This window comes from Leptodactylus fuscus, chromosome 6 (assembly GCF_031893055.1).
Source record: "Leptodactylus fuscus isolate aLepFus1 chromosome 6, aLepFus1.hap2, whole genome shotgun sequence".
NCBI lineage: Eukaryota > Metazoa > Chordata > Amphibia > Anura > Leptodactylidae > Leptodactylus > Leptodactylus fuscus.
In genome coordinates this window covers 164,549,352-164,559,949 of record NC_134270.1, presented here as the reverse complement: position 1 = coordinate 164,559,949, position 10,598 = coordinate 164,549,352, and the positions used below count along the sequence as shown (strand labels likewise).

The following is a 10,598-nucleotide window of genomic DNA, read 5'->3' as shown; positions in this document are numbered from 1 at the left end:
AATAAAATGGCAGCCACAGGAGTCTGGAATGTTATCCGTACATAGCTAATGGACAATAATACTACAACATGGCATCACCCACTGAGCTAACTCCACGATGATGGAAGAACCAGTTATGAACTGCAATTCGCAGGCAATGAATGAGTCCCATTTACTTCATGGAGGTTTCATGACCCAAATCCCTTTGGTAATCCCCTTGGTGTCTTGTTGCTGCGATATCTGGATCCAGCGGCTCACATGGTAAAGTAATGATACATCGTCACAAACATGACCAGCATCTACGGAGAGATGAGGGCGGTTATAGGGCGGCAGATGGCCAGGGAAACGTACACGAATTTTCACAGAGAGGAGATTAACATGGGATTGAATTGCTAGGCCAAAGGCATCTGATACTACCATTAAAGAGCAAGTAACACTAATATTGGACGCCAAAAACTTCATAAAAAATACAATTTAAAGATATTATGAAATAAGCAAATCAAACGATGTATAAAAATTATTTGATAGAAGTTTACGACAGGCTGTAAAGCAAGTTTGCCAATTTAGAACGAGTATTTATCACGCTGACATCTAGTGGCCAATATAAAAATTGAAAGTCTAGGAGTTAAAAAAAATCCGTTTCCAGATCTTTAAATCATCCAAATTCCAATTCACAATTCAACTTACCGTCCACATAAGAATAGCAAATCCAAACCAGGAGATTCCCCACGTATAGCTGTCTATCGCGTGGCCGATGTGCTGGAAACACCCCTGAAATATTAAATGCACCACCATTACATAAAACCAAGCTCACTGAGACACATAAGTATATGGAGATCACATTTGATGGCCCAGTGACAAAAGGCATCAGACTTCTGTCGCATTCATAGTCCTGCCGTCCCGCTGTACTCGGTGAAGGACTTGGCCAACGTCTTAAGATGCATGATGTGGGTCATGTTGTGTACTGCAGTTTAGCTCTATTGAAGTGAATGGTTATCTGCCCATACCTCCCAAGCGTCCCAGATTCCGTGGGACATTCACGGATTCGGTGTCCTGTCCCGCGTTCCCAGTCGGGGTGAGGTACGTCCCGGTTTCAACTCATCTGTGTCTGGAGGATGCAGATGAGTTGAATACATACGCGAGTAAAGCAGGAGCTGTCACAGCTCAGCACCTGCTTTACCGCTGCGCTCCAGCTCCTTCATGTGTAGGCGCAATGTCATGATGTCATATCACGCCTACAACTCTGTGAGCGAGACTGCGGAGAGAGCGGCGGGGGAGCGTTGGAAGGTGAATATAAGTGGTTTTTTTGTGTTAAATATTGAGGTGGAACATAATATAGGGGGCCCATGAAACTGGGGGCAAAGATGGAGGGGGTCATAATTCACGAGTGACTGTAGGAGGGTTATACTGTGTGGGGGCAAATAAAATATTAATGAGAATGGGCGGAGTCAACATAAGTGGGTGGAGCTAAATGTGCCCTCTTTCTGTTCTTCAAAAGTTGGGAGATATGGCAATACCACATATAACCTGAGGAAAGCTGTGGCGCTGTTTTGAGAAACTAGAAACTTGCTAGAATCCCGTCCACGTGGTGTTTCAGCCTAAAAAAAAAGGACATCTAGGCCCTTTACAGTCCTGCAAACCCCCTGACCATTAACATTCGTTCATTACCTCAGTAAACACGTACGGCGAGAGTCCCACGCGGCAGCCGTCCACGTTCAGGATCTCAAAGTTGTCGTTCCTCGCACAGCACCAGAACGGCCATGGGGCTTCAGACTCCATGTGTGAGGTGCGAAAAGTAGAGGCATAGTTAACCCAGTCTTGGGGTCCGTCCACGCCGCAGCACTTCCTCTGCCAAACACAAAGGGAAGCAGAGTCATTTCAAGAATCTGGTTACGCTTGAATTCACACACAGTTTTTTCTTTGGGGTGGGGAAAAAAAAAAATACACAGGTGTTATTGAACGGCTTGTATCTGGTTTTACACCTTCGCTCCAGGATGAGATGCAATACCAACCATAGCCAGTAGACATGTGTGGCACTGTTTTTGACAGAAGGTTCACAAAAGGTTGTCTCTATTGGCCATAGTTCACATTGGGTCTCCTGCAAGCTTTCAATACGGGCAACTAAGTTAGATGGTTGATATCTTCAGGGAATATAAAGCAGAGGACCCCTTTAAGAAAGAACTGCTGAGCACTTACTTCCAACATGATCCTTTTCCAGAAGTTGGTGACCTCTATGCTTGTGGAGGAGGAGTTATCACTAAAACGGGTCAACATTTGTGCCTTGATGATATTGGTATTTACCATCTACGTAGAAGGGGAAAAAAAATACATCGGAAATTGAAGGCGAAAATTTTATATTCACTAGTACAAAAAATAAAGTCACAGCCCATGGGATTCCATCAACTTACATAATCACGATGTGTGAACGACGTGATACAAGAAGCGCATTCGAAAATGTAGACGATCATCATCAACACCAGGTACTGCGGGGGAAGGGTATAAGAACGGGTCAAGTCAATAGCATGCTGAGATGTAAGGGGCCTGTGACTACAACCAAAGCCTGAGGCTGCACTACTGAGACGTTCTGTGGTGCACGACTGTCATGGAAACAATAAGAGCCCTGAAGTTAGGGGCAACACGGTGGCCTAGTGTTTAGCCTTGCAGCGCTGGAGTCCCGAGTTCAAATCCCGCCAGGAACAACATCTGCAAGGAGTTTGTATGTTCTCCCCGTGTTTGCATGGATTTCCTCCCATTCTACAGACGGCCCCAAAATTCCTTTCCCATACTGTTACAATTTTTGGCCATGTAAAGTGTACAGATTAGGGTCAAAGTGTTTTCCCCTTGTGAATCTGAGTTTGTTTTTTTTTCAGTATGCAAATAATCTCTTTGGAGCAACGAGGGCGTCGTCATTGCTCCAAATAACTCATTTGCATATTGGCTACAGGCAACAATTCACAAGAGGAAAACACGGTTTGATTCAGGTGACCCTAACCTATCTGTGGGCTAATAAGGAGTTCAGGCGACAGACTCTCTTTAAAATGAACTCTATCCCTTTAAGTTTAAGTTCCCCTCCTGAGATGAAGATCATGGACTGCCCCCTTGTCGTATAATATCCCTTTGAGCCCCGTGGAATACGTGGCAGTTTTTCGTTCACGCTGGGTTTTGCGTAGTCGCGCGGCCCCGTGGTTGGTTGCACCCGACTTATGATAAGGCCGATCCTACAGCACAGCAGGGATCATCACCATACAGTGAACATCCGACTTGATGAATCCCAACCCCCTTCCCAAATGTCTTATGGCAGCATACAACAAAGTGGTCAACTTGAGAAGGTTTCTATATTTGTCTGGTTCTATTACTAAACAGGGTGCTAACTCCCGAATCCCCACATCTAGTATAGTATATATGTATATATTAGTCCTGCAGTCTGTTTCTTTTACTGTGGTTTGTACAACTAGCGCTCTGTATTCAATGGTATACTGCCATTCCAGCACACCTAGCAGCCTGGCTACCTCACTGTGCGCTCATGTTTCTTTAAATAGTCGTGTTTCCACCTGCTAAACATCCTCCCGCCAATGCCTGCATGCCCTTAATGTCTCCTGGTGAATGGAGTGCCAGTGGGCTGTACATTACAGTCCTAGCGTTATAGTCCACTTCTACTACTGCAATACGTGTAGCCTCTGGCTAAATACTGGCATATATGTCATGACATGTTACCCCTATTGTCCCTTACACACACAATAATGTGAATACAAGTTCCAGCCCCCTTAGCTGTCACAAGATGGAAAAATCTTTGGGCTAGGTGTTAGTATTTCCTACACTTAGGCACCTTGAAGACGAACATAGGCTGGCACCTGGCCATGGTAGAAGGCATGGATGGCACACGTATGTCATCTGCGTGCCAACCGTGCACCGGCCGTGCTTTCATGGCTCCATTCATTCAATGAATAGGACCTGCGGAAGCATGGCCGCAAAACCAGACAGGAATAGGACCTGTCCTGAGCTTTGCAGCAACAATGACCTAGTCCATGGTCGTCTGCAGGGGACCTTAGAGCCAGAGTGGTGGACAGGCTGAGGGAAGTGCAAGTGACTAGGCCTCAGGCCTAAAGTGAGGCCTGGTACAGCAAGTCCTGAGGTGAAGCCTGTTCCCAGCCACTCTCACGGGGCCCACAGCTCTGACTTGGGTTCAGCGCCTGTATGCCTACAAGGACTGAGCCAAAGTCAGAGCTGGGGCCTAGTGAGAGTGCCTGGGAATGCTGGGTACTGCCATATTAATAAGTTGTCACTGCCCCACCCCTTAACCAATACTAGAGGGTGCGGCGTGATGGACAAGAGTCACCTCTCCCCCTTCCAGTTTGTATTCCCTCCACTTCCATGGACCATCAGCTTACCACCATCAACATTGTCCGACTGCCCTTTATCGCAGCCACAATCCCATAAATTCCAAGAAGGAAGAAGGAGAATCCGCAGAATATTCCGATCCAGCCTCCAGCAAAGACGTCATCTTTTCCTGTCGCCCCCAAAACTGGGTAAACGTAGTAGGGATCAGTGACGGCCCAAATGGTTTCAGCAAATAAGGCCAAGCCACAGAGCTGCGTACAAAATACGAGACAAGGTCAAGATACACAAAGTGAGACAAAGACTGATTTATTCACTTATAGATACACTGTAGAAGTTGCTGGACTTCAATGGGGCAGCGATGGAGTAACGAAACACTACTGCTACAGATTGTACGGCGAGTGTGCAGTACGGCTTCTAGATTGTACAAAATACAGAGAACCGCAGTCTCAGTACAGCTGATCAGCGGAGGTCCCGGGTGTCAGACCGCCACAGATCAAATAGTATCATAAAGATAGAACATCAATAGTAGAAACTGTATAAAACCTTTAAAGCAAATGTCTGATCAGTATAGTAGTTATATTCTTGTACATTTGAGTAGTATTATAGGAGTTATATTCTTGTACATAGGTGCAGTATTATAGTAGTTATATTCTTGTACATAGGAGGCAGTATTATAGTAGTTATATTCTTGTACATAGGGGCAGTATTATAGTAGTTATATTCTTGTACATAGGAGGCAGTATTATAGTAGTTATATTCTTGTACATAGGGGCAGTATTATAGTAGTTAGTAGCTAGTTTCACTATGAGTAAGGGACGCCTCAATAGTCCCGAAACGCGTCAGTTTTCTAGCGGTTTTTAACTCACCATGTCCAGTGTCTACCTTGTCTACACTATGTTTTTTTGTGTTTAAATGTATACTTCAGCCTATGGTGGCAAACAGAAATTTTAAAAGGATGAAATAAAAAGAAAAGTTTTTACAAGCTGTGAGTCGCGGACCCTTATATCGAACCTTCGGTTTGACAAGATTATACTTCTAGTTATATTCTTGTACATAGGAGGTAGTATTATAGTAGTTATATTCTTGTACATAGGAGCAGTATTATAGTAGTTATATTCTTGTACATTGGTGCAGTATTATAGTAGTTATATTCTTGTACATTGGTGCAGTATTATAGTAGTTATATTCTTGTACATAGGGGCAGTATTATAGTAGTTATATTCTTGTACATAGGAGGCAGTATTATAGTAGTTATATTCTTGTACATAGGAGGTAGTATTATAGTAGTTATATTCTTGTACATAGGAGCAGTATTATAGTAGTTATATTCTTGTACATCTGAGTAGTATTATAGTAGTTATATTCTTGTACATAGGAGCAGTATTATAGTAGTTATATTCTTGTACATAGGAGCAGTATTATAGTAGTTATATTCTTGTACATCTGAGAAGTATTATAGTAGTTATATTCTTGTACATAGGTGCAGTATTATAGTAGTTATATTCTTGTACATAGGAGCAGTATTATAGTAGTTATATTCTTGTACATAGGAGCAGTATTATAGTAGTTATATGCTTGTACATAGGAGCAGTATTATAGTAGTTATATTCTTGTACATAGGAGCAGTATTATAGTAGTTATATTCTTGTACATCTGAGAAGTATTATAGTAGTTAGATTCTTGTACATAGGGGCAGTATTATAGTAGTTATATTCTTGTCCATAGGAGCAGTATTATAGTAGTTATATTCTTGTCCATAGGAGCAGTATTATAGTAGTTATATTCTTGTACATAGGAGTAGTATTATAGTAGTTATATTCTTGTACATAGGAGCAGTATTATAGTAGTTATATTCTTGTACATAGGTGCAGTATTATAGTAGTTATATTCTTGTACATAGGAGTAGTATTATAGTAGTTATATTCTTGTACATAGGAGCAGTATTATAGTAGTTATATGCTTGTACATAGGAGTAGTATTATAGTAGTTATATTCTTGTACATAGGAGTAGTATTATAGTAGTTATATTCTTGTACATAGGAGTAGTATTATAGTAGTTATATTCTTGTACATAGGAGCAGTATTATAGTAGTTATATTCTTTTACATAGGAGACAGTATTATAGTAGTTATATTCTAGTACATAGTGGCAGTATTATAGTAGCTATAATATGATATGCGGGTGATATACAGTAACAGGTGACATTTTAGCCATTTCCCATCTTATATACATTCCTGTCTGGCCGCTCCCCTGAATTTCCAGAATTTCTTCATGAGTTTTAACTGACCTGTAAGACAACATTCCTCACATCTTCCTGGGGCCACGGAATGAGGAGGGGGCTGGGTATTTGTAACAAGATAACAGATAGATATCTCATGTATAGATATCAAGGGAGGACACTGCCATAAGGGCCAAGTCTCTATAGCTGAACATAATGATCTTACAGTGTAGAGATGATCGCCCCCAACAGTCTTGTCTATAACGGTAGTAATGCTACTAGTGGGGTAGAATGACTGTCCCATATATACTCTATACACACGTCCTCTACTCACCAAAATCACGGCATTGCCAAATACAACCATTGCGATGAGGCCAGCGTTCCCTTTATCCGCCATCTTGGCACGTCACCTGTAATAGAGGTAACTAAATTAATTTGCGTTTTCTAGGGAAGGTTAGAGGTCACCTCCACACCCTGCTCAAACCCCCAGAACAGGAGATCTGCATACATGTGTTATAATAATGGCTCCTGCAGCCACCATTAAGGGGATCCTAGTACAGTAGGCAGTAAGCTCCAGAGCCCCCTCTAGTGGTGGTCGCAGGCAGGATTTTATCACTTTTGGTCTATATTGAGGATTTGAAGCTTTGTGGGTACAAGAAACCCCCATTGGTGGGGGGTGCCATAGGTCAGACCATTATTAACCCCTTCTGCAACTTTTTAAAAGTCTTCGTATTTCACTTGGTCACCAACAAGTGAAAGCGGATGAGATGACCTGTTACAGCTTCATAAAAATCGTAGCGAAACCTGGCATATGATCGCAACGTGTGAATATATTTGTGAATGTGGCTTAAAATATTTCTTACATATGTGACATTACCCTGCAAAAGGTGCAACAGGTACAATACCGGGACAGATACACACAAGCTGCACCCGGGTGTGGCCCCTGCTTATCAAGTGTACAAAACACGCTGCGGGATAAAACCAATATATCCCCATATAGGTACAAATGTAGCAGAGCTGAGCGCATCAGCAAGGACATCACCATCATGGTTACATAGGACTGCAGGTGACATCTACTACATTATCTGTACTCAGAGAGTTATCACTGTGTTATCTGTGCTGTTACATAGGACTGCAGGTGACATCTACTACATTATCTGTACTCAGAGAGTTATCACTGTGTTATCTGTAGTGTTACATAGGACTGCAGGTGACATCTACTACATTACCTGTACTCAGAGAGTTATCACTGTGTTATCTGTGGTGTTACATAGGACTGCCGGTGACATCTACTACATTATCTGTACTCAGAGAGTTATCACTGTGTTATCTGTGGTGTTACATAGGACTGCAGGTGACATCTACTACATTACCTGTACTCAGAGAGTTATCACTGTGTTATCTGTGCTGTTACATAGGACTGCAGGTGACATCTACTACATTATCTGTACTCAGAGAGTTATCACTGTGTTATCTGTGCTGTTACATAGGACTGCAGGTGACATCTACTACATTATCTGTACTCAGAGAGTTATCACGGTGTTACATAGGACTGCAGGTCATAGTATAATGCCACATTAGTGCCCCCTCACCAGTGATTACCATTGCCTCCTCCACTCTGCAGGACCACCAGGGAAGCGCGGACCCTTACAAGTAGATGAGTACCCCTGCTATAGGGCATTGGGGCCCAGGAACTACAACTTACACCTTTGTTTCCGACCACATCAGAACCTCATATAATAAACAGGGCTCTTGTGGACTACAACCCCCAGCATAACCTAACAATTTCATCCCACTATATGCTGAATCCACAAAGAGACAACCATTCAGATCCAACAGTAATCTCCTCATGTAAACGAGAGAGACGACTGACAAAACTGCGGCGAGCAATAAGAACAGAACATGGCTCCCTGGCAGTCTCCTTGTATCACTCGGCTTCTGCCGGACACAGATCATAAAAAATTCTAGGAAAACTGAGATAAATATTCTGATTACAGCAAATAAATAGTATCAGTTCTTATGGTTTTCAAGATCACTGCTGGAACCGCCATTGTTTACTTCCATGCTGGATATAGACACACGGCTGTAACCATACTGTACCGAACCATGCACCGGTGTGTCCATCACCACAACCACCATCATCTAATCATGCCATACACCAATATGCAAAACCATACCATGCCGTGCCAAAAAGCCTTACTTGTATCTGGTCTGCACCTGGCAGCACATGATGAGAGTTGCCGTTTTGCAACCATCCATGCTCCTCAGATCATCCATCGGGAGTTGTAGTCCAACCACAATGAAAATGGTAAGTTTTTTTTTTTTTTTAATTTGGTATTGTATATGTATTAGACCCCCTATGTGATGGGTGTGAGCAGCGCCATGCACCAGTACTCACCTGCAGCCACAGCCCAGTGTCAGGTGTGTGGAGGAGTTCAGCTCTGGAGTCCAGAAAGCTCTACCTACATTTGAGGTGGGGTTAACTCAGGTCCTGTATCTTATGGGGTGGAGAAGATTCTGGGAGGAGGAGACAGGACCTTCTGCTCCCCTCCCCATTACTCCGCTTTTGTACCAGTTCCCTGGGCTCGTTTGACTCTGTTGTTGGGGTCAGAGATGTTTACACCGAGGACGTGAAGTCAAACTGGTTTGTAGGAACAAAAGAGCCTTGTCAGGTCCTAAAATTCTGTTTAGATAAGGATGAAACTCAACCAGACTGGCAGGCGGTTTGCAAAATTATTCAATCCTTTGGAGACTAGGGCTGGACTGATTGGTTGGACCCCTTGCCCTTTCTGTCCATTGTAAATGGCGTTGTCCAGGAGTTGACCATTGGTGATGTGACTGGTACTAATTTTGAGATCCCGGGGTCTATTGATTAACATTAATGTTGGCGAACCCAGGGTCAGACCGGCCCTCCAGAGTACCAGAGGATCCTTCGGTGGGCCCAAGCTATAACACCATAGGTACTCAGGTCAGACCAGAAGATCCTCCGGTGGGCCCAGGTTCTAACACAATAAGGGTAAGTTCACACTGAGTTTTTTGGTCAGGATCAATGGGAACCGTTCAGGCGTTTTTTTCCGGGAGCCGGCTTGTTCTGGCTTCCAGAAACAGAGGCGACATGCTCATTCTTCAGGCGTTTCGCCTCGCAATTCGGCCTGCAGACACTCCCGACTAGGCCCATTCATTGGGCCTAATCCGTAGCGGAGTGTGCAAATGGATGTCGGTGCAGTGCACCAGCAATCAGTTTCGGCTACCCGTTTTTTGGACCGGAACCTGAGGCGGCCTCTGCCTCAGGTTCCGGTCCAAAAAAAACCCATGTAAATTTACCCTATTGGTCGTCACAGGTCCAGCAGAAGACAACCCAACTTGGAAACAATTAGGGTTTCCTTCCTAGAGGTAGACACCAGGCCCAAGGAACCCCAGTCCAGGACTGGCTGAACCCATCAATTTTGGTGGAATTGGTTGACAATCTAATGTGGATGGTGGCAATATTGGACTGGCCCACCAGTGACACCAGACTCAATAATGGTCCAGCAGGAGTTACCCAAATTCCAGGGGAATTGTGATTTATTTTCTGGGGGGTTTTGGTAAGTGATCCCCCATAATTATTTGATTGGGCCCTCCCAACTCTTCCTCCATGGCAAATTTTGGGGAAGGTAAGGATCAGGTTGACATGTATGTGACACCAGGGATGTCTGGCAAGGGATCAGTGCTGTGTCCCCATTCAGAAAACATGCATGCTGGCCCAATCCAAGGAGCACGAGGAACAGTAAGGAACATCAGCCTTGCCCCCCCTCTGCCATCTTCCAGGAGCTTTGCTTATATTTGAAGTATCAGCCATAGCACAGAGGAGGGCGCCCACCGCGCATCGCCCTGACTCATACCTTATAATTGGTCTTAGTCAGTGAGCGCCGGGGGTGGTTTCCCCTTCTGGTGATTTTTTGGGGGGCTGTCGCTTTACCGTCCAAATCTTTATGTTTCTGAATAAATCTACATAAAAAACATTCCTGTTCAGTCACGAAGATGAAATCAGTTAAAATATCGGCTGCACCCACCATAAAATGGA

General features: G+C 43.7%; 1 protein-coding gene across 1 annotated transcript; it reads right to left on the bottom strand.

Moving 5' to 3' along the window:
- On the bottom strand, positions 1-8,986 carry UPK1A (uroplakin 1A). The gene is made up of 8 exons (XM_075278860.1): positions 8,934-8,986; positions 6,870-6,945; positions 4,368-4,568; positions 2,388-2,462; positions 2,176-2,283; positions 1,648-1,827; positions 667-750; positions 1-278 (listed from the first exon to the last, which is right to left on the bottom strand). Exons 2-8 carry the CDS (start codon positions 6,930-6,932, stop codon positions 234-236), a joined length of 756 nt encoding a protein of 251 aa, XP_075134961.1. The 5' UTR covers positions 6,933-6,945; positions 8,934-8,986; the 3' UTR covers positions 1-233.
- Positions 8,987-10,598: the final 1,612 nt, after the last annotated feature.

Excerpts from the sequence above, each read along its gene's own strand:
- UPK1A (XM_075278860.1), bottom strand. The coding sequence starts at position 6,932 with ATGGCGGATAAAGGGAACGCTGGCCTCATCGCAATGGTTGTATTTGGC. Across the intron at positions 2,463-4,367 it reads GTCGGACAATGTTGATGGTG|TACCTGGTGTTGATGATGAT; the intron begins GTAAGCTGATGG and ends CTTCCCCCGCAG. Across the intron at positions 279-666 it reads TTGCTATTCTTATGTGGACG|ATGCTGGTCATGTTTGTGAC; the intron begins GTAAGTTGAATT and ends ATCTCTCCGTAG.